The sequence below is a fragment of the Neopsephotus bourkii genome, unplaced genomic scaffold (genome assembly GCF_033783945.1).
Source record: "Neopsephotus bourkii isolate Nb327-2 ecotype Australia unplaced genomic scaffold, CSIRO-AGI_Nbou_v1 NB_845, whole genome shotgun sequence".
NCBI lineage: Eukaryota > Metazoa > Chordata > Aves > Psittaciformes > Psittacidae > Neopsephotus > Neopsephotus bourkii.
The window spans coordinates 3,122,689-3,146,941 of record NW_026901341.1 but is presented as its reverse complement, the minus strand read 5'-3'; the positions used below and the strand labels follow the sequence as shown (position 1 = coordinate 3,146,941).

Here is a 24,253-nt window from a genome sequence, read left to right as displayed (position 1 = left end):
CATAGATGGGTTTCCATAATGAAAAGATTTGAAATTCCACAGAACATCTGAGGTGGTTTTGTGTGGGAGCTCTGCAATTACTCATTTTTCCATCCAAATTATTTCTTCCTCTTACTCGTGCCAGTTTCTCCCACTCTTCCATCACCACCTCGCTGTGAGAAGCACATTCAGTTTACCATGTTTTGTGACATGATAATTAAATCTACTGCTGTGGTAAGTAGTGAAGCATCTAAAGCTTTCTCAAATCTGGAGCCTCAAGTGTTTTGCCTGTAACAGATAAATTATAGTCATCTTCATGCTCTTGACGATAAAACTGGCAATGTACTGCAATAACACAGGAAGACTTGTCACCAATTTCTCATGAGTTTGCTCAGTTTTGTAGTATAAACTTTACAAACCTCTGACCAGCTCAAAGTCCCTCTGAAGTCATATTGACATCAGCTGTGTTTTTTCTCATGATTTACTTTCATTTATCTAGTGTTTCCATAAAGATGCCCTTAAATACTCCTGTTTTGGGGAGAATATTTCTTAGGTATGTGACACAGTTGATATATTTTTAGCAACACCTTATGTCTTACAGTTAGTGGATACTTGATCTTTCTCCCACTAAGGTTGATTGGAGAAGAATAAACTCTGAATATAGAAGAATTCCCATATAATTTGTGTTATTCACCTCCTATGCAGAACAGAAAAGACACTAATAACCCTGGCAGGGGAATGCAAACTAAACTAAATAAAGGTATTTTACCCCTCAAGGGAAGCAGATTTTAAATTGTAGTCATGCTTTTTTGAAGTTTGGTATTTAAGAGATCTTCTCATTAACTTGCTATCCTATCACCATATGCTTCAGTTTGTGGAATTACACTGTCAATAGAAGTCTTTTTGAAGGTTAAATGTGGGAGAAAGGGTTTTTCTCTTCTCCTCTCTTGTCTGGTCACAGTCCCATACTTGGGATTGTTTGGTTTATTACTTTTTTAATGCCTTCTCCTCAGAAACATTTGTGATTCTCTTTAAGAAATATACTGCAGTATTAAGATCAGAAGGGGCCCAGAGATCTTAGGTTGAGTGTTTGTGAAGGAGAAAGGAACGCTGAGCTGCACTTTGGGGAGGATTGCTCTTGTACCTTATCAGAAAACATAAAATGAGCACGAGAGCCTGCATTAAACCAGTTCTGTCAAACAGCCATTGAGGAATTAAAGAGAATGAATACTACTGGGTCCTACCTACCTAAGAAAGATACTGTTGTCCAGGGACAGTTACACTTAATTTTATAGTGCCAGTGTCCCAGCTATCTCCTGGCAATACCTGCACAAAAGAAGAGACTGCTCCGCCCCCAGAAAACCTCTTTGCATTGGGATCATAACTTTATCTACCCTCATTTTCCTATTACATTTATTGTCAGAGAATGTTTTTTGGGGTATAGTTTGTTCTCCTTTTGTAGAGAGCCAGATTTTCTAGAGGTATTTCAAGATGTCAGTGGATGGTGGGTACTTTCCATGGTGCTTTGAAAAGTACACCACAGACTTTCCCGCATCCAAAGCAAAACTAACAAGCCTTTTACCTGGTTAAATACCCTTTTACCTAGTTTAGATCTAGAACACGTGAATCAAATTTTCTGTTGGCCATACAAATGTAAACCTAGTTTCTGATCATTTTTTTCAGAATAAACCCCCCTTTTTTTAAAGAGAGACAAATAAATGTAGGAATTTCTGTTCTCAGTCTAGAGCTGATTCTCACCAGAGTGACGGTTCACAAATTAGTGATGAAGCTGGAATATTGGCAGGGAGGAAGCAACATGCTGGGAATAAAAATGTGTTATTAAACTAAAAGCAATACCTTCAAATGTCCTGGAAGGAAATGTCAGATCTCTTGCACAGAGCACGATTAATATCCATACTTCTAATGCAATAAACTAAAAATAAGTAAGTGGGAGTGATACAGAATTTGTACAGGAAATGTGCAGTTAACTGAGTTGGCAGACACAGGTAACGTTTACCTTGTTATCATCACACTTGGGAACCTGGCTCAGGAAGAAACTCACTGGCAAGAGTTTTGTCCTTCTCCCAGACTCCATTTCACTGTCATGTCCTTTAGAGGTCCACCTTCCAGAGCTGCTGGGATGCTAGGGTTAACTAGTCACCTGATAATGATAAGATGAAAACTGCAGAAACTGAAAGACTCCTGGTTTATATGTCTGTATTCATGGCTTGAAGCCATGGAGCCAGAACCAAGTGGGTGAAGGCTGATTTATCTTCTTAGCTTTCCTCTTCTTTTTCCCGTTCTTGGCATTTCTTAAGCTAATTATTCTGTCTTAATCACACCTTCAATTTGGTGTGCTCTTTGCTTGTAAGGTCAATAAAGGCAGCACTAAAGTAACATGATTAAGGACATCAAAATCTGTCCATCGCTCTGGCAACTATGGGCTCTTTTGCTAACTGCATTTCTAAGGCTGAACACAGGGGGTGGCGTGTGTAGGATCTTGGTTGTCAGCATAATACATGTAATCATAAGGTAGTGGGAAAGCTACTCAGGCTGCTTTTTTTCTTATCAAGACATGATCCTACTCATTTTTAGTGCAATCTACACTTCACTGTGTTATCTCATGACTTCTGTTTAGGGGCAGTAGTCAGCAGTGCCACTGGGTCACTGAATAGCAGTAGTTGCACTACAAAGATAAATGAGCTCACAGCTGAGCTAGCAGGCGCTTGAGAACAGGGATTGAAAGTTTCAAACACATAGATATCCACAAGAGTTTGATAGCTACCAGCCCTGGTTTGACACAGATGAACAATCTTACCTAATGCAAATTCTAGCTGCTAGAAAAGACGTATTTGGGATGTAATTGGAAAGGATTTGGTACAACTTCTAGTTTTTAAAGACTAGGTTGAAACTTGTGAGTATCCAGTACCTGCCTAATGAGGGAGACTTACCCTTTGCTATTGGACATATGCTGGCTGCCATTTGTAACAGGAGACTTGTCAGACTGCAGGTCTGCACCCGAGCCAGATATCCCTTAGGGTAGTCTGCAACAGGCTGAGGGACAAATGCTGTTCTCTCTTGTGAAAGAGAGACCCAGAGAATGCACTCTGTCATGCTGTCTCTTTCCTACACATCTGCCAGGAGCCACAAATTAATATATTTAATGAGGTTTTATTATTTGGCCTCTAGATTCTGAGGCACATCTGTGATCATGGGGTCTAGGGAGAAAAGGTGTATGTTTCTATACAGTTTCAGTAACTCACCAATCTAACATTGTTCTGGGCTGTCCCGAAATATCTTAGCCCTGCATCAACTGCAGGCTGCTCACATGCTCAGTTTCATCGCTTCTAATCATTCTTTGTCACATATTTGCAGATATGGAAACTGGATGGATGGGTGGATGAGCCTAGAGTGGTGGTCAGTGATGTCACATTAAGTTGGCAGCTTGTCACAAGTAGTATTCCCCAGGGCTTGATATTAGGTCCAGTGTTGTTTAATATGACTGGGAGTGTTTAGTCTGGAGAAGAGAAGGCTCAGGAGGACCTTATCACTCTTTACAACTGCCTGACATGAAGTTGTAGTGAGGTGGGTGTTGGTTCTCCCAAAGAGCAAGTGGTAGGACAAGAGGAAACAGCCTCAAGCTGCATCAGGGGAGGTTTAGCTTGGATATTAGGAAAATTTTCTTCACTGAAAGAGTAGCTTTCATTGGAACAGGCTGCCCAGGGGAAGTGATAGAATCACCATCTCTGGAAGTGTTCAAAAACAGTGTAGATGAGGCCCTCAGTGACATGGTTTAGTGGTGAAGTTGGCAGTCCTGGGGTAACAGTTGGACTTGATCTTAAAGGCCTTTTCCAACCTAGCTGGTTCTATTATATATTTCTTTTATGAGGTAGGGAGGGATTTTAGTGCAGGTACAGAAATACAAACTCATATTCAAAGCAGAGCAAGAAGCCAGGACAATAGACTTAAGAAAAAGCAGCCTAGCTGTATTGAGCACAGCTATCTATATCATCTGATTGAGAGGTAATGTACATTTGAGATAAGGGAAGAGTGATGTAGTAGCAGCATTTTCGATATAGATGGCTGGACAAAGCAAGGCTATGTGATTTACATATCCCTTGTCTGACCTGTGCTTGCCCACTTTGGGGGCTGGATAGCTTGGAGGGGGAGGTAGGGATGGTAGGTGGGATTACTGTGACACCACAACTCTCTTAAATAGAGACTTTCATTCTCTACTGCCTTGCATCCAGAATTGTATTAGCAGTCACCTCAAACAGGAAAACGCAACTAGCTCAAGAACAAATTCTACCCATGTTTTATGGTGTATCCTGTCTCAAATGCAGTAACTGGTAAATGTTTCTTATTTGCCATTTCATGAGTTCATTTCTTTCCAGCTTCAGCTATTCGAATTTAAGGCAGTAGAAAGAAGTAATCAAGCTAAGCTGGTCTCTCTCTATCGCTGTTTTATGATGTAGTCTTTCATAAGTTGTGAGGAGTTGCTCATGGACTGAATTAATTTCTTGAGACTTCACTGGCTCAGCCAGAATATATAAGACATGATCCATTTGTGCTTGTGATGGTGGAAATGTTATTGCTTCTATAATATGGTTCTACCTAAGAAAATGCTGCACAAGTACAAATTGCCAGGGGAGCAGTATTAAGAATTTATAGTCTCATCATAGCTCTGTAATTGGACTCACCAATGAAAGAAGAAAAGGCGGTGTTATAAATGAAAGGAAATATTTCTCATTTGCCTCTCTCCAAGGCCACAGACATTGTGTTGTGGTTCTTTGAAATACGCTGAAGATAGCACATTAATAAAGCATATGCAGTTAGATGCCACTAACATCATGTTATTTGCTCAACAGCCAAGCGAGGATAGCAAAATTAGTTTATGATCTGGCAACCATCTAATTACTCCATTTCTGAGGAAGCCTTTCAAGCTTCTTTATAACTTGGGATCCCTTTACTATCACATTGCAGTTGTGTCTGGAATATGCATTATAATTCCGTGCCTTGTCTTTCTTACATAAGATAAAATCAAACCTTATTAAAACCCTATGAAATTATGTTGTATCTGCTTGGAATCCTGAAGTCACCCTGTTCACCTGATGGTATGTTTTCAGGCTTTTTTAAAACATCATAACCAGCTTTACTGACCTGGTGATGGAGTATACAGCCTTTGACTGGGTACATGACCCAGGTTTTGACCCAGGTCCACGACCCTCTGCTTTCCTGACACACCTCAGGGGATGGATGTGTGCTTCTGAGGACAGGATGGGCAGATCTCAAATGCCACTGATTTCTGTTGTGATACTGGCTTCCTCAGGGATGCCTTGGTCAACTGAGGACCTTGGCTGTTGTAGGTTTGTGCTTTGCATGGGTCTGTGACAGGGTTAATTACTACCCTTCACGAAATTTCAAATGACTGTCATATAAAGAGCAGAAAGCTGTTCTATCAGTGGTTGGGCCAACATGGCAATATTTGAAGCTTTAAATGTAAGTATTTTCTTTGTTGGCATCTAAATTACTGTTTCCTAAGAAGGCAAGACAATAATGTAGCCTGAAAGCATAGATTTTGCTGTATCATTCTGACCCCAGAAGTGTTTCTGCTTAATCTCTGTGCGGCAACTCAGCAGCCCTGTGCTTTAGCTTCCCACAAGGCTGATGCTACAAGCTAGGAACCTTTGCACAGTGTTGCGAGAGCCACAGGTGAAGCTGCTTTAGATTGTAGCACTCCCCAAGAAATCCATATAGGAAGGGAGCACAGGGATCGAGGAAGTCACAGGCTACCAGACTGCTGGGTGAATCAGCCCAGCAGATGCAAAGGTAGCTTGAGGACAGAGGGTTCAATAGGCTTTCAGCTGGCACTACATCAGGGATGCAGGAACATGCAGGCAGGCTCCAGAAAGCCCTGGCAGTGCAAAAGATGAGCAGCAGTTCAGCGATGCCAAGGACTCACTGTCTCCAGCTGGCTTACCCCACAGAGCGAAAACTGCTTATGCACAGGAGTGATGGGGAGACTAAGGCAGAGCAATGTCTCTGCATGGTTCTCCAGGATGTCTTGAGAGCCCAGCTCAGTGCTCCCTGCCAAGCCATTACAGCAGTCAAATGGCCCTACAGCTCTTCCACAGTCCTTTCTTATCCTTGCCATGGCATGCCCCAACCTGGGGGCGAGTTCGTGTTGGCTGCCTGGGCTGCAGACTGCACTTTGTGAGAAAAGGAGCAATCGTTACTGAAGGGGATGGAAACTGAGTCCTATTCGTAAATCAGTAGGACCCATGGAAAAGTTTGAAAAAGCTGTAGAATTTTTTGCTTTCCCTGGAAAACCAGCCTATCTCTTACCACAGAAGGCACATAAATTGCTGTTGAATTATATAGAAGGTACTGAAACACTTCTGTTTTCTAGAAGGGAAGTATTACAAAATATTCATAATTATATCATATGTCACACAGAAAGGTGTTTAGAAAGTCATATGTGCTTTTAGTTACAGAAAGCAATTCTCAGCTCTGTAATTTTTCCTATGTTTTTCAGATATGCTCCATCTGCATTCTCTTCCTTAGAAATGGGGCAGTCCATAAACAGCAGCAAACCATTTGGCTGTCCTTATCCTGAAATAGCTTTTGTGCCTAAAAGAATACCTTCTCGCAGTCAAGTGCTGCTGCTTTTTATTTCTTATGCTGAGCCCGTCTGCCCACTGGTGTCCTGATGCTGTTGTTCCTTGGTATCTTGGTTGTTTTTTGGGGCAAGAGCCTGTTCTTTGCTTTTAACTTGCACTGGTTAGAAACTGCTAGTCCTGATCTATGGCTGAAGGATTAGACCAAAGCTAAAGGGCATCAGAAATGTGCTGTAGAGACTGTTACATTCCTTCCATCCATGTTCAGCAACCCCAATGGCCAGGCAGGAGTGGGTGAACCAGAAGAGTCATTGCAGAAGCTCTGCCATGGTGGAGGCCCAGCTGTTACTCCCATTGTCACTTGCCAACCTTAATGAGAAAAGCCAGGGAAGCTGGGGGGGATTTATTTGTCAAATACCACTCATATTTATCTGGAAAGTGTGATCCAGTAATCAACACTTTGAGAGACACTGACTTAGGTACTAGCCCAGCAAGCATGACGAATGAACAGAATAAGAAAGAAAATGAAGAGTTCAATATATGCCTGAAGTTATACAAAGAATTAAACTGCAGTCCACTTTTCCAAGGTAGCTGAGTAAAGAAGTTTCTCTAGGATTATGCTTTTTAGAACATAAGGAGCAAGAAAACTCCTCAGGGATATTTTTTGCTGGTAGCACAGCATCCCACGAAGGACACTGGGAATAGAAAACCTGCTGTTTCCACTAAGAGAGCTTCTCAGTAGCTGTCTGTGATGTTCTAAGCATATAGCCTTGCCCAAGATTTAATTCTGGTGTAGCCTGCAATGAGAGGTGACCCTCTCTTGGGCTAGTACTAAATGCAGCTGGTACTAAAATGTACTACTTGCCTATAAGAAATCTGGAGAGGGACTTTTTACAAGGGCAAGTACTGACGGGGACAAGGGGGGATGGCTTTAAACTGAAAGAGGGGAGATTTAGATTAGACATTAGGAAAAAAATCTTCCCTGTGAGGGTGCTGAGGCTCTGGCACAGGCTGCCCAGAGAAGCTAAGGCTGCCCCATCCCTGGCAGTGTTCAAGGCCAGGTTGGATGGGGCTTGGAGCAACCTGCTCTGGTGGAAGATGTCCCTGCTTATGGCAGCGGGATTGGAACTGGATGAGCTTTAAAGTCCCTTCCAACCCAAACCAGTCTGTGATTCCACAAGAAGATCCATTTTCAGCTCTAAGGGAGATACAGTGCCTCAGAAGTGTGGGTGCAATGCTGTGCATTGCTTTTGGGGAAAATGAGTAGGTTTGCACAGGATTCTGGAGCAAAGATACTCTTTAAAATGTACCTTATTATCTTGCTGGTCTCCCTTCTTCCTGAATCTTCCTTCAGGCTCCCTCTGGTGTTTATAGTCTGTATTACTAGCACCTTCTCCAGTCCTCTTTTTTGGCCTAAATTTACAGTAGCCTAAGTTGAGCAGCTGACGTTTTTATTCTCATATATGCAAATAGGAGCTTTCAGTTTGCTTTAAATACAACACTTAGTTGACCCAACTGAGATTTTTCTGCTTTAGACTATTACCATTCAGAGAATTGAAAATTCACTTTCCCTGAAGCCATGTATTTCTGCTTGGTAAATGAAATGCTGCCTGAGGATTGGCATCAGTTTGCCTGTACAAACTGCCCCACTGCTGCAGGTCTGGCTGTGGGAAATGTAAGCAGCAAGTCCTAAGCATATTTGCAAATAACGCACTTGGGTTACTATCAGTTTATTTCAGCAGTGTTTGCTCCTCTTTCCAGCCTGGCTAAGGAGAAGAGGCTGTTGAAAATAGAGTATTAAGAGCTGAATTATGGGTTTTAACACTATGACTCTCATAGAAATGATATCCTGAGGCCATTCCCACGTTACAGTAATTGCATGCATAAAACCCATCCCCAGCAGCGCTCAGCAGGCCAATTCCACTCATGACCTCCAGCCTGAATTTTGGTTCCTCTGCGAATTATCCTGCTCTCCACCAGCAATCTGTTACACTTGTTTTGTCCCAGTCTGCCACAATTCCTGCCCGTGGAGTGAAACACTTTGCAGCAATACCCGGTTTTGGCAGCATGGAACAATTTGCCAAGCAGGGCTCATGCTGCCTCTCTATGCTGAGCCCTGTGTAGTCTAACTTCCAGGCACCAAGCTACTTCTGTGAATTTTTTCACATGAAAAGGAGTGTTTCTCCTCCCTTTAAAATAGCTGGAAGGGAAGGGTTGTTTAAGAACAGCTCTGTACATGCGAAACATCCTAACCCTGGCACCAGCAGCTGTCTGCTCTCTGTGTTGGGAAGCAGCCTGCATTTTTGGGGCAGAGAGAGATGTGCTTGAGCTGCCACAGAGGTTGTCCAAAGGAGCCAGATGGTGGCAAGGTGGTGTGATGTGGCTGTGGTGGCACACTTGGGATGTAGCCTCTAAAGTGAGATCAAGGCCCAGGTTTGGGCCCCGGAGCAGTCAGAACACAAGGTGGAATACAGAAAATATCAAAGGGAAAAAAGGCATCACAGTTCTTGTTATGCTGATTCTTTTTTATGTATATACATATATATAAATAATTTGCTGGAATTATTTTGTTCTTAGAATTATTTTTGCAGCAGTATCCTTCTCCTTTAAAACTCAGATGGTTGATTTCCAACGTTTGTGGGAGTTCTCAGATGGATTTCAATAAGCCTTTTCACAGTCATCATCTTTATTATGAAAAACTATGTCCTGAGATGTTAGATACCCCAGGGGCAGCAAACCTGCTGTGCAGTTCAATGGATTATAATGCAACTCACTAACGTGCTTGAAATAATGAGGTTGCTCTGTTCAGTGGGGTATGATGAAAAATAGAAGCTACTGCTGGGAGCTTGGGTTTGATTTAAATTCCAGACAGAAAAGGTTCCCTGTTAGAATACCATTGCACGTTACTATATTTGTGTAATCTTTGACTTCCATTTTATGCTGGACAATGAAGAGGCTAGAGGAGATCTTTTTAACTTCTGCCCAGTGCATATGAACACTATGTTAAGCTGAGGCCTTGCACCCTTCTGGTGCTGTTGGAAGTAAATGTTGGATTGCACTGATCTGAACAGAGAGAAATGGTGGCTATTCTGGAATCAATGAGAGATCTGAGCTTCGGGTTCAGTCGGACCAAGTGTCAGGGTTCTCAGGTCTAACCTTCTTGTAGGCAACCCCTATGGGAAGGAGCTGAGCTGATCCCACTCCTTGTCTGAAAGTTGTGAAAGGGTACTGATTTCTTTCCTTTAACTAGTGCAAAGCCTTTATAGCTTCCCTTCAGCTTCAGTCCTCTTGCCTCTTCAGTGTAACTGGTAGACCATCTTTCTGTAGATGATTTATATGGTCTCATAACTTTGGTTTCTGCTTAGTAGTAGAAGCTGATATGTCAGATAAACAGCTCTGAGTCAGTGATACCTTTGGAGAAAAATCTGTTGAGATAAAAAGGTGCCCGTTATACAGAGTTTTTTGACCATTGCCTGGACCTAATTGGATCTTACAAACCCAGCATGTGAGATGACCTATATCTCTTTTAAAAGAATGCTTTCCTCATAGCACTTAGACCTTGAGATAAACACTAATGAATCCATAAAACGTCTCAGCATCTGGCACAGGAGCCTTCAGGGCGTCAAGCAAAACAGGAGATAAATGGAAGCGCTCTGTGTACATAAGGTTGCAGAGCTTGCTGTGCCTGCCAGTTAACTGGATTTAATAACCTGCAGAAGTCCATGTTATTTCTGTTTAGGGTTGATGTATATATTTTTTTTGGACTGTTTTTCTCCTTTATAGTTGTCTAGCTTTACAATTAGATGTGCAGTTTAAGGAAGCTGCTCTCCTATTTGCAATTTAACCCAAGAGGGTTGATTTTCCCCTTTCACAGGGCCGGGGTGGCAAAGGAAGCATCTATGTCTGGGCCTCTGGAGATGGGGGCAGCTACGATGACTGTAACTGTGATGGTTATGCATCAAGCATGTGGACAATCTCCATCAATTCTGCTATAAACGATGGACGGACAGCTCTGTATGATGAAAGCTGCTCTTCAACCTTAGCTTCCACCTTTAGTAATGGGAGGAAGAGAAATCCAGAGGCTGGCGTGGTGAGTCCAGATATTATTGTGCTGTTGCTGCTGTCTTTGTGCACTCCCACAACCTATTACAACTCTGTCTGATTTGGAGCAGCAGATGGCTCTTTGTTGAGATGGATGTTTTCTCATCTGCAGTACCTGATGGTGCCAAAACTGTCAGCTGAGGAGATGCAGGATTAAAATTGAGAACAGCAATGATCTCCCATCTCTTAGTGCTTCATAGAGTTGGTGCTTTCCTTTATCAGAAACCAGATTTGGAAGTTCAATTGCTCTCTTCCCAGAGGAGGGTGTGGAAAAAGGCCTCTGTAAAAATGTAAATTAAAAGTGTCACATTCGAGATCATACTTGCTTGTACTGGCAGAGCAGTCATGGACCAGACTGCTTCTGTACTACAAGCTGTAGAGAGCAGAGAGACATTCAGTCACCCGCAGAGGAAATCTGGGGGTTTAGATCACCCTCAGTCTCCCACTGAGCAGTGTGGAGCATCATACTCAAGTCCCCTTCAGATCCATACCTACAACTGGAAAATATGCAGTTTCTGTTCAAATGTAACTGGGATTCTCTTCTATGATACTGATCACTGCTCTTCAGCATCTTCAGATTAGCCAGGACATAGTCTAATTCACACCGTGGAAAATTCAGGTGTAGTAACTCAAGGTTAGTTTTTGCCAAAACCTTTTATACATTTTCCATGGCCCCCTCTCAAAGACACATTGTGTAATCCTCACTGCCCATGTGCAGCAGCAGAGGGAAAAATACTGGTTTCTGTCTTGATATCAGCTCTGTGTTGATAACTGCCGAGATGATCTGTGGCACTTTTGTAATTATCCCCATAAAATGTCTTTCTAAGATTTCCTTCTGGTTTATTCTAGTGACAAATCTGCACTTTGTCACTTTGTCACTATCAGACACTATCACAATTCTACTATTGGAAGATAGCAGCCTGGTACTGCTGCTGGTTCTGGAGCAGTTAGAAATGCTTAGAAAGCTCGATAGTGAACAATTCTAGTTTCAAATACTTCTGACAACCACAAAGGAATTTAAGGCCTTTGGTTAAACTGTGTTCATCGGAAATAAATGCCATCTATATGAGTTTATGAGTTCTAAGTGTTAATGAACATTGGTTTACTACATTATGATATTTACACTTTCTGTAACTATGTGTCATTGTGGTTTTAAATTTACACACTATTCTAAAGAAGAAAAGAGATCCTAGGCATGAGCACACAATCACTCTGAAGAGCCAGGGCACAAACTGCCACTTTCTCTATTTTTCTGAGTCTGTAGCTGCAAGGAAAATGTACTGTTTTCATTAATTACGTCTGATATCATTGCAGGCTACGACAGATTTGTATGGCAACTGCACCCTGCGTCACTCAGGAACGTCTGCAGCTGCCCCTGAAGCAGCCGGAGTGTTCGCCTTGGCCCTGGAGGCTAAGTATGCTGTTGAGAAATGCCTTGTGAGCTCTAGAGAGGAGAGGGCCTGCGGTTTGTTTAATGTTGTTCATCATTGAAATTGGCTGGCTGTGGCATGGGGCTAGAATGAGCAGCTAGCAAACTGCCTGCTACAGTAGTGACGGGCATGGTAACTTACAGATGGAGCAGCAGCCTTGCCAAAGCCACAAAGCAGATACAGTCTGTCTGTCTTGCTCTCTCTGCGTCCTCGCCATCCATCCACTGCTCCCCAGGGGTTTGTCTTCTCCAGCAGTGTTTGGAGGGAGGGATTATTAAATTTCTCCACATATCCAGTGTAGAATGCCCAGCCTACAAAAACATAAGAGCAAACCTACAGTATCAACAGGACTTCGTCTTGTGCCACGTCCTGTCTACAATGACAGATGCTTAAGGGAGAGTACAACAAATGGGGATTAAGAGTGATCTTTCAACAGCAGCTTTGGCAATCAGTGGTTTGGAGAGAGAGCAGTCAGCCTATCCTATTTAATAGCCATGGACAGATTCGTCTTCCTTTAATTTGTCTCACTTTTCAACTTGTCTGTATTTGGCACCTGTGACATCCAGTGGCAGACAGTTCTACAGTAACATTTTTTGATGGTGGGGAATGTTTTCTTTGATTTTTCCTTGGTGGTGGTGGTGGTGGTGATTTGCTTCTGTGCTACATAATTGCTCTTTTATATTGAAGAATAAATGCCATTGTCTATTTACTATCTCCATGCCATTCACAACATTAGAGCCCTCTCATGTATCTTGTTTCATTATCTTCTTCTCTACTGATTGAGATAAATTTTCCTTGCAGTAATCTATACCATCTTTTTACTCTATGTTAAACTGTTTTACCAAGTAGAGGCAACATTTGCCCAGTTATACAGCTGCTGTAACCATGGCAGGAAGGGAGCACTACGTAATAGTTTTCTTCAGCCGTGCAGAAGAGTGAAGATTTGACAGAGGAGGCAAAGTTTATATCATTAGCAGAGCAATGATTGTTGTGCTCAGGGAATTACTTTGGCCAAGTATTATTTTTCAGATTTAATATGCATAAAACATGCATGCCCAGTGTTTAACTTTGGATGATCATTCCTTGTGCTATCAATCCCATTCTGTGGGACAGCCACCATGTAATAAATTAATATGGCCATAAAAACATAAAGGTTTAATGGATTTTCTCATCACTGCATATTTAACCTGGCCTACAACCTTAATATCTCAGTAATGATTATCATTCATTCAAGCTGTCCATGAAGACTGGTATTACTCTTGCAAACTATCATGACTTGAAATTAGACTAATACCCCTGGTTTGCAATTGAGTTGCTAGCTTTTGCTGAAGAGGTGGGGGAGAGAAAGAACTGTCAGTGTCTCCTATCTCCTTCCAGGCTGACTCTGTTAAATTGTATTGTGTAGAAATACCCTAGGTGAGCTCCACTGGCCTTCACAGGAACAGCTAACAATGTCTGATGCAGAGTCCTCTTGCCTGCAATCTGCCTGTCAGTTCTTGTTCAGTGTATGTCTGACATGTCCCTAAAACCAGACCAATCTGTGAGATGGAAAGATGGAAATGTACAGCTCCAAGATCCGTAGCAGCTCTTAAAAGGTTTCAGTAAGAATGATGTACGTGATGTCTGATTTTCAGCTATCTTGTGTCACCTTGGTGAATTGACAGTAATTGGCTATTCTGGTGTACATTCAGCATGCACACATGCTTATTACTTGGGGCACAGAAATCTGAAAAGCAGATCCTTTTAGGTTGATAGCTTGAATCAGACATATTGTAATGTTGAAAGAGTTCATCATAAAACAACTGGAATAGCTTTAGTTATGTAGAATTAGAATGTCAGTTCTAAAGCTTCCAGAATAATAACTTATAAGTGCCCTTCCTGTCATCATAATCACTGCAAATCTAGGAAGACAAAAATTGATGATGAAAAACGATCACCAGATCTAGACAAATGCTACTTGACTGCATCCATCCATGCTAGTATGTCATGGGTGACAAACCTCTGCCATACCTTATAATGCAAATCTACAGTCACCCACAGCCCATGTGCCCATATTCACAGAATACTGAAGTTACTCATTCTGGGTGAGTCTCAGAGATCTGTGGGAAAAGCAGGGGGAGCAGGCAAGGAAAAGAGGGCAAGATGTAAGAGGAAGGCAAGGTGAAACTTTGCCATCATCTTTTTCTTTTTGTATTCTCAGGATCTGGTATAATATCCTACTCATTTTATTTGCTTAAAAATTGCATGGTGGATCTATGTGTAGTTAAAAGTAGTTGTTTTCTGGGAGACAATCAGAAATTATTTTGCAATTTTGGGGACTATATTTTGGGAAAGCACTATAAAATTAAAACCTATTCCTGTTCCCACTGAAATCAGCAGGAGCTTTGTTATTGATATGTGTATAGATACAATTCCTGTGTGATTCATAGGAACAAATTTCACCAAAAGGCTTACTCAAACACACTGTCTTACTTTAATTTCTTTAATATCTGCTTGGAAATACTGTACTGTTTGTTTTCCATGGTGCTCTTCCACAGCTTGGATCTTACCTGGAGGGATATGCAGCATCTGACAGTGCTCACCTCCAAGAGGAACCAGCTTCATGACGAGGTTCATCAATGGCGCAGAAATGGCGTTGGGCTGGAATTCAACCATTTGTTTGGCTATGGTGTCCTAGATGCAGGAGCAATGGTTAAAATGGCGAAAGACTGGAAGACTGTTCCAGAGAGATTCCATTGTGTTGGAGGGTCAATACAGGAACCTGAGTAAGTAAATAGTCTAGTATATGTGTTCAGCATCTTCCAGGCTTTTAGGAGACCATAAGCATGCAAATATATTGACAAAGGCACAGGTAGTCAAAGAAACAGAATTATTATTCTAAGGAAGCCTATTACCAGAAACATTCAACTATTCCAACTATTGATAAAATAAACTACATGATCTTTCAGTTCCTGGTTTGCTGGAGGAGTGCATTCTGTACCTCAGCTGTATGATCACTGCTAGTGCCAGCAGTGTTAGTAGAAACATCCGTTTCTTTTGGGTACTTACAGGTATGTTTGTGCCAAAGTTTCTGTGAATAAAGCGACTGTGCACAAGTGAAAATCTGGGAGGCTGGTACTGTAAATTGCATAAGCTGTTGCCACATGGAATATCTGTCAGCCAGGTCATATCTCCTTGTGATATATTCCAGCAGACAGTTTTATCTCCCAAAGGCTGAAACAATCATCTACAGGTACCAGTGGTTCAATCTGAACACTACTGCATTTAATTGTGTTTGGTTTACGATGTTCTTCAAATCTCTAATTGCAGGCTTAGGTAGTCAAATTATTTTCTGATTTACTTTCATGTGCTAAAGTGTATGAGTCAACAAGTGAATGGATTAATACTAATTGAGTGCAGCAGCTATAGTTCAGTTATAATTATTTGAAATACTAACCTAATAATGGCCAATTTATGTCTATACCATTTGAAATTTGACTTTTCAGTGCTATTTTTGAAAGCATCATTAGTCTGTTGGAAAAAGAAAGCAGACCAGATTGCCACCCTGGCACATAGCTCAGCCAGGTAAAGAGTAAGGTTGTTCCCAACCTTCCAGGTGGGTTTGTATTGGCAGGATCAAAGGTTATACACCTGAGATCTGAGTTTTAATTTTTCTGGGCTATGTGTGCTCACAGGTAGAAAACAAATAAGAGAGTGCTGAAGCTAATTTTGAGCTATATTTTGTTAATTCATAATTTAATTGCAGACAAATAGTCTCCTTTATCTTAGATGCATGGGCATCATCCAAGAGGAAGAGAAAAAATGTCTTTTTCTAGGCTTGGCTCCATGCTTCAGAGAATGTGGTAGAGGTATTCTGGCAACAAACTGAGCCAGAGTTGGGCAAGTAGTATTGTCTCCTTCTGCCTTTGTTTTTGTGTCCCGTTTCTGCTGTTGAGCAGTTAGAAATGCAGACATGATGATAAATTTCCTCCAGCCCAGAGATCTGGAACTGCAGTAAGGCTTCCCTATCGCTGTCATTGCCCAACAAGCTCTAGAGTTGAGAAACACTCTGATTTGTATTGGTCTCTTTTGAGAACAGCAGCCAGAAGAGGCTTTGTTCTTACAGCATAGAGATTTGGAAAGTCAGTCACTACCTAAACCTCCTAACCCTACTGCAGTATAATCTCAGTATGTGATCTGGACGGGTCCCCCCCCTATAATTACCTGACACATCTATATGTTAGTAGGACTGCTGTAATATTTACATCCCCCAAGAAAAATATCACTGGCAGGAGATAAGCATCCTGAATTGCAACATCTACATTTTCTTAATTACCCTGCAATAAACTAGTGAAGTCCCAGCATCTCCAGAGATTCCTTGGAAATGAAAACTACACTGCACTGCTGCCATGGATAACCGGGTTATTTTTCTACTTTGGCCTTACATTTTCTGTATCTATTCTATAGATGTTTATATAAGTATAGACACTTGTGTATATAAAATACATACTCAGTACAGATTTAGGTAGAGGTGAGTAGTTGATACAGAGGTAGGTACTGGAGCAGCATTGTCAGTTAGCAGAAACAGGACAGAAAAGAACTGACAGCCTAGAATATACAGTGTGCTGAAAGCAATCAGTATTTAAAGTGCAGCACTTCTCTGCTGCCTGGAGAAACATTTGTAAGTAACAGGAACTGTTCCTGTAAAGGGATTTTTGTTGGGTTAGCAAAAAGAAGTAAAATGGACAAGTCTAAATCTGTCTAGAGATATAAAGATGGTTTAGGGCATCCTACTCCATTAGCTGAGGAACAGCAGCATGGGAGTGTGCTTCTAGAGAGCTGTTAGCTCCCTCACTCCTCTCTAATTGGGTACTACACTTCATCTAAAAAGGAAAATGTTCTATACATATGTATAACAATTGGGCAGCAGCACACTGTGAGTGTGTGGGAAACTCGTCCTCTTCTGCTCCTTTCAAGTTAGACTTTTTCTACCACCCCTGGTTCTTTTGGGATTTTCGGGAAAGTTACCTGCACTACAGTAATTAGTCTAGTAAAGCAAAGAGTGTTGAATGCTAATTAATAGAAAAGGAAGAAACAGAGCAAGTCTATTCTCATGTGTTCTAGAGAGCTGAGATAACTTTTGCATTACAGCACTTCAGAAGGCAGAGGGAAAAGCTGTCTGCAGCTGTCAGGCTGTCTGCAAAGCAGGTGGAATGGTAATACTGCTCTTCTTTCATTGGCATTTGGTGTTGGTAGGTAGAAGAGAGTCACACTGTGGTGTCCTCCCTTGTGTGACGTCATCTCTCCTATGAAGGAGATGTGGAACACAAGCACAACTGTTTGACAAAGTATTGTCTAGAGTGTGAGGGCTGTGAGACAATGTGAATTCAGATTGATTTCAGGGTGGTGCTTCCTGTGAAGAGAAGTTACAAGTGTGTGGCAACTGTGAGATTATGATCCTTCACCTCCGGCTGTGTTATAGTGCATTTCCTTGTGCTTTGGCACACAAAATAAATCTCAAGGGTATTGTAATTATATGTCCAAATATTTTAGCCATACAATATTTATGTTATACCAGCTTCTGCTCCAGGGCATTCATAAGATTCAGAACCACATAGGCTTATGTTGAACAACAGTTTAAGGTAAGTGTTTAAATGCCTTGAGGACCTGAATGTCTTTTTACTCTGGAAGTACTCCCAAGAAGGTGATACTCTTATGAAAGGGGGGAAGACACTGGCCTGAGCCAATTAGTGCTGTAGGAAACTCTTAATACCTGGAGCTCATCTCAAGAATAGAATTCCTGGAAGCTAGGCTTGAAGGAAATGCTTTGATTGGTCCCTGAAGGACACAGTATTTCATTAGCAAAGGGAAGGGCTGGTACTCACTTATTTTGAAAAGAAAGTATTAATTACCACAGTATGGTCAATGACCTTTCAAAGGGACCCTATATTTTACTGCCAAAGCTAGCTCAGGAAGAAGCCATTAGAAGAGGTAATGACAAGCTGACTGGACTACTTCATGACTTACTCCCTTTTTTAATGATTGTAGTAATTCTTGTCTTTAAAGTATTTCCTTTAAACAGAGGAAAGTGTCACCCAGCTCACAGCAGGCTGATGGTGAAGACATAGATAATTCCGTTTATACTCGCAATGTATTTTGCCAGCCAGTTTCTGAGGCAACTGGTATTTGCCAGTTACATCCTGACCGTGTGGGGTTTAGCAGGCACTTGGCACCTTTGGGCTGGTGCTGAGATCCCAAACAGAGCTGCCCAGCCTGTAGTGGCTACTGGCCTCCTTTGCAAGAGCTGGGAAGGTGTGGATGTGCCTTGCTCAAACCCAGCATGCTCTTGCCTCTTCCTTAGAGGCACACTGGATGTCTCGGGTGTTTCCTCAACCACATGGGGAGCAAACACTGGGGGGGGGCCCAGCATAAAGAGAGCCAAACTGACCAGTGTAAAATTGCACCCTGTTGTCTGTAATTCATCCCATTGACAACTGTTGGTGAGACCATTAACAGCTGTGACTGCACAGCCCAGCACGAAGTGGTTTGTCTTCTCTTGTGTGCCACTTCCAGGCATTGTGTCCTGAGGTGTCTGACTGTCTCCAACAAGGAGCCCTGTGCTGACAACAGGGAACTGCTTTCTGTTTGATGACAGGGTCCTCACTAAATAAATGCAGCAGGGCTGAGCCTGTGCTCTATCTGCAGGTCTAGCTTACTGGTTACACTTGGGACAGATGTCCTTCAGTTAATCGTGTGTTTGCCTTCCTAAGGGCAGAGTTATAATAACCAATAAACTTGTGACTTTAGGTGCAGCACTTTGTCAGCTCAGTAAACAAGCGTGACTTCTATCCGCAGTGTGCGTGCTCCTCCTGTACAGGAGCATGGCAACAACAGCAGTTTTCATGAAAAATAGTTTTCAAATGAGGTTCCCATATTAGGCAAGGATGTAGGCTTTCATGCATCGGTGCTGAAGTTCTGTGCCACTGGCCTCTGTCTTTTGCTTGGTGCTGTCTTTTTAAGTTGACTATCTGACATGGCTGGCTGCTCCTGGTTCTTTTACTGAATATACACATTATTGTGCAATTAACCAGTATAGTAGTGATAAGTAAAAACAACTATTGAATATATGTTACTATTTCTTAGAGTGGTATGCCCTTCTTAACTGTATTCTTTCTCTCTTTGTGGGTGCACATTTCATAATGTATTTTCAAATCAAGGTTTGATACCATTTTCTAAAAAGAAAGTTCTTTTCCTGGCTAAGTTTGCAACTATTTCCTTACTATTCCATGCATTAATAGGGAAAATAGCATGGGTTTTTCTGTGACCCAGTAGTTTTAGCATGAGCAATGTTGTACTCTGTGTATCTTTTTAATTAATTTAATTATCTTTTGACCTGCAGAAAGATCCCACCAAGTGGCAAGCTGGTCCTCACACTTACAACTGATGCTTGTGAGGGGAAGGAAAACTTTGTCCGATACCTGGAACACGTCCAAGCAGTTATAACTGTAAATTCCACTAGGCGGGGAGACCTCAACATCAACATGACCTCACCGATGGGAACAAAGTCCATTTTACTTAGCCGGCGCCCCAGGGATGATGACTCCAAGGTGGGTTTTGACAAATGGCCTTTCATGACCACACACACTTGGGGAGAAGACCCCCGAGGCACCTGGGCTCTAGAGATTGGGTTTGTTGGCAGTCAGCCGCAGCGGGGCGTGCTGAAGGAGTGGACACTGATGCTGCACGGGACTCAAAGTGCACCATATATAGACCAAATAGTAAAAGATTATCAGTCCAAACTGGCCATGTCCAAGAAGGAAGAGCTGGAAGAAGAATTAGATGAAGCAGTGGAGAGAAGCCTGAAGAGTATACTGAGCAAGAACTAGTGCTGTTCTGCATGACGTTGTCTTTCCTTCCCCAGATCCCTCTACTCAGCTTTCTACTATCCAAACCTCTGTGTTAGACATATTACAATGATCGTCTCTGTAGCCAAATTACCACACTTTCTTGATTTTAAAGTCTTACATCTCGTCAATGATTATTTTAATTACTGAAGCAATCCTTTTTTTACTCTAAACCACAAACATACTGTCCCCCACCGAATACTATGTACAGTTTGTGACTGTAAATTATTTTTCTTTGTGTCATGCAAATAGGTAATAGCCTGCAAAAAAGTTGATGGCTTTTCCCTTCATATTTTTGTGGTTAAATGTTGTTTGTATTAAAAAGGAAAAAAAAAAAGAGTGAATTTTAACATTGGCAGTTGGTGATAATGGGCACATTTCTTAAAATTGTTGTGAGAAAGGGAATTGCAAAGAGGGTGGCTGGAGAGGTCTTTGAACGTCTGACAGCTCCTTCAGCATCATTGACTTCAGTGGGACATTCCCCACTGGGTTCAACCAAAGTAGCACTAGACCCTACAAAAAGAAATAATCCAGAGATAAGGAAAATTTACCAATCCAGTTTGCAGAAATCCAGTACTTTGGAGAGTTTCCTTTTAATATATATGCTTACACAACTATATACACACAAACACTTCGGCCACAGAATGGGTCAACAGGCGTGCAATAAGGAAGGCAAAGCAATGCCAAAGCTGGGCGATGTGGGGAAGTGCTTTACAAACAGGGTCAGGGCATTCTAAAAGCACAAATTTCAGTTTTGTTTTGTTTTAATTTTGGCAATTTAAGTCAACTTACCATCTTACAGCAGAACGAGCACATAAGGAATGAATGAGCTGTAGGATTTCTGGCAGCCTGTGTGCAGAAGTGCATCTGCTCGTCTCTGTGCCAAGATGTACAACAGCAGCACAAGCTGAGGCTGTGTCAGCATTTCCAACCATAGACCCCTGTTTTCTGGGGTTTACAACCTGGCTGTCGGTAAATTGCTGGGGGAGAAATTTAAAGGACACAGTTTCAGTCCCAAAGCAATTTTTTAATTCAGATTTCGTTTTTAAAAATAGAGATCTGTTATTTTTATGTTACACAAATATATTTAAGGAGAAAAATATGCCTAAGTTATTCATGTGTAATGCAAAGTTGGCTTTCTTGGCAAATGTAGTGTGTTTGGGAAGATTTGTTGGTAATCATCGCTTTTTGCAGTTTGAAGAGTTGTTCCACCTTCGCTTTCCATACATGTGTAAAGGCAGTCTCTCTTGCCCTCAGAGTCTGCTCTGGCTATTATCACAAGAAGTAACATCCTCTTTGGTGGGGAGTTACTCATGGTAGCAACCAGTACATGTTCTCAGGTGTGAGATCCCAATTTTAACCTTGGAATAATAAAGGTTCTTGATTCTGCACATACTTGGGCACGCATTCACAGTGAAGGACATCAGTGGACCTACCCCAATGCAGGAGCCTCGGGTCTTTGCAGGATTCAAGATGTGCTTTTTAACAGTGACTAATTTCAGAATTCTATTACGTATTTTTAATATGCAGAGTATTAGTCTAAAATGTTCTAATAAGAGTTGTCCTGGTGGATCAGGTGCATAGTAGCAAAAACACATTTAGTAAGTAAATATTTGTCTAACAAATTAAAAACGTAACCCAAATGTTCTGGTGGAGATGTTTCACTTAAAGATGTGTAATTTATGCTGTTACTTCTAGTCAATATCCATCTTTTATCTTTCCGTAAGAGGCCTGTTCTTTCCTTGACAAATCCAAATGCAAAATAAACAACTTAACCTGCTCAGAGTCTATGTGAATTACACTCTAAAGCTAAGACAAGCAGCCCAGCACTACTCACAGGTTCCTCATGGCATGCAGCAGTCCCTTTTTACAGTTGGGACACACTGGGATATGACAGGAGTCAGACAGAGAAGAATCAGGCCCCGTGTGGTTTTCATTTTTGAAGTGCTCTTGGTTATTTCTTCCAGTATGTTATATAGTGCCAACTGTGTTTAGCTTAGTGACAAAGACAAGATGGGGCCATCTTAAATCACAAACTGGAGTTCACGAGGCATGAGTCAAAGCACACTGGAGTTAAATGGCTTGGGAACAGGTTTGCTCATGTCTTTGGAAGTGAATGGATCACACTGACTGTAGCAGGTTTCTGTGGAAGGCACCCAGACCTCAGAAAGAGCAGCATATACATATCAGAGGGAAAACCTTACCATATATATATATTTATGCATACACCTGTATGCCTAAATACATACAACGCACCTGTGGTATCTCTCTCTCTGTATATATTACATACAATATGTATATTCAGAGTATGTTACATATATTTGCTTATAAATATATATAGAATTACATACGGTATGTAATGTAGGATACATACACATTATAACTTCTTGTGTGTATGTGTTCAAAGAAAGAGGTAACTGGAAGCTTTTGAAGGACTTCTAAAATGTGGGAAAAGTTCTGGAATAAGAGAAGTCTTATGTGGAAATCTTAAAATGATCATGTATGTGACTTTCCATTGCATTTATGTAATTCTGCAGTTCTCTGTTCAATCATTAAATATCTTGCAAAACAGCAAAATAACTAGATGGTTGTTCATATTTTCATAATGCTGACATAATATATTACGTGAAAGATCTTGCTAATGAGTGATATACAGAAATGGTGAGTTTTGATATATGTAAAACTAAGTGTATATACAAGAGAGACATCTACTTCAAATTCTTTGGGATTTTTGCATCAGGGGATTGCTGAAAAATATGTCCAGTCAGACTAAGTTTTTATGATATTGCTGATGGAAAATAAACTTAATTTGTTAGTATTTATAATAAAGGGGAAAATGAAGCTCATGATTTGAAACAGGTGAACACTGTTTAACTAAAGCCCTGTGATGATGTTTTATAATACGAGGAAAATAAAGAGCTGTTGTAAACTGGCAGGTCCTATCAATCATCATTGCCTATCCAGAGGTGCATGGGAGAAAACACGCTGCTGTGAGGGGGATGACTTCTTACTCCTCTGCTTTTTACACTGATAAAGGAATTTGTATCCTGTATATGCTGGATCCAGGGATAATAAACACAGTCCTCTAAAAGAGTTGCCAGCAACGGATGAACAGTGACAGGCATTATGTTAACTCTGTGATAGAGTGTGACACAGAATATTGAGGCCGCAGGCTAGGAAGAGCTTTGGGCATTACTTCCATGGGTCAAACCCACTGGCTCTGAGAGCAGCTCTGGAAATGCCACATCAGTTTTATTATGTCTGCTGTTTGGAGCACTTTGATCCACAAAAACCCCTGTGTCGCTCTTCCTTCCTACTTCCCACCCACACTTGTGGGTACTTTTTAGCTCATGTGTTCCCACAGCACATTTTATGTTCAATTTTGTCATTTCTTACCCCATCTACAGCAGTAGAAAATGGCAGGGAACCTCCTGATTGCCACAGGGGAGAGAAAGTCCCTGTAGTAACCCAGGGCTCATCCAGGCTCTGCTGAACAGATGCTCACAAATACCATAACACTTCAGCATTTAAACACCTCATGGACTATCTGCATTTGATACTGTATGTTTAAAGGAGAGATCAGCCCATAAACCATGAGATTTACTGTACCTTCCAGCATTGTCCTTACGAGCAATACTAGTGGGTTGCTGTATAATTTTCATCTAGATTTACAGAAAGAAGCCCATCTTCAGCCTTACTGGGCACCGTCTGTGGAAGGCAGGTCAGTGATTGTAGCAGAATTCAGGCCTTAGTTCTTCTTAAGACTTGTGATGTTGGTGTCCATGGTGCAGCTAAGCACCAGCTTGGTTCAAGCCTTGCATCTCAGGTTGCTGCCTATGTGATGCAGTACGTGATTTCTTCACTAACGTGTGCCACCAACCCCACTTTAAGAGCAGTTTTTGTACTGCTGACAAGGTTTGCAAGCATCAGAAACCCATGTCTAGGTCAGCAGCAAAGAGTGACAGCTCAAGCCAGATGAAGATGGGGGGGGGATCATAAGTCACCGAACCCAGGGTCTCCTGAAGTGTTGCCACCTTGCCATTGACTGCAGCTTTTCATTACGCTGACCATTTAGTTCTCTGTATTGCAGTGAAATGAGATGTGGGGGATATACCCAGTTCTGTCTAGGTACCACTTTAAACTGTTTACACCTTGATTTGTGACAGAGCTGTTAAACAGCCTTCTGCTTGCTGCAGTTGGCTTTATTTCCCCCTTGCAGTAGTCAAAACCTGCTTTCACCAGC

At 41.6% G+C, this 24,253-nt stretch overlaps 1 protein-coding gene across 1 annotated transcript in view; it reads left to right on the top strand.

Annotated features, from left to right (window-relative positions):
- The window catches only part of PCSK2 (proprotein convertase subtilisin/kexin type 2), a 109,333-nt gene extending 86,388 nt beyond the window's left edge, over positions 1 to 22,945 (top strand). Inside the window, exons 9-12 of the mRNA XM_061356252.1 lie at positions 10,471 to 10,686; positions 12,012 to 12,112; positions 14,665 to 14,892; positions 19,506 to 22,945. Of these exons, the coding sequence (XP_061212236.1) occupies positions 10,471 to 10,686; positions 12,012 to 12,112; positions 14,665 to 14,892; positions 19,506 to 19,992 (1,032 nt within the window). The 3' untranslated portion in view covers positions 19,993 to 22,945. The remainder of the gene's footprint in view (positions 1 to 10,470; positions 10,687 to 12,011; positions 12,113 to 14,664; positions 14,893 to 19,505) is intronic.
- Positions 22,946 to 24,253: the final 1,308 nt, after the last annotated feature.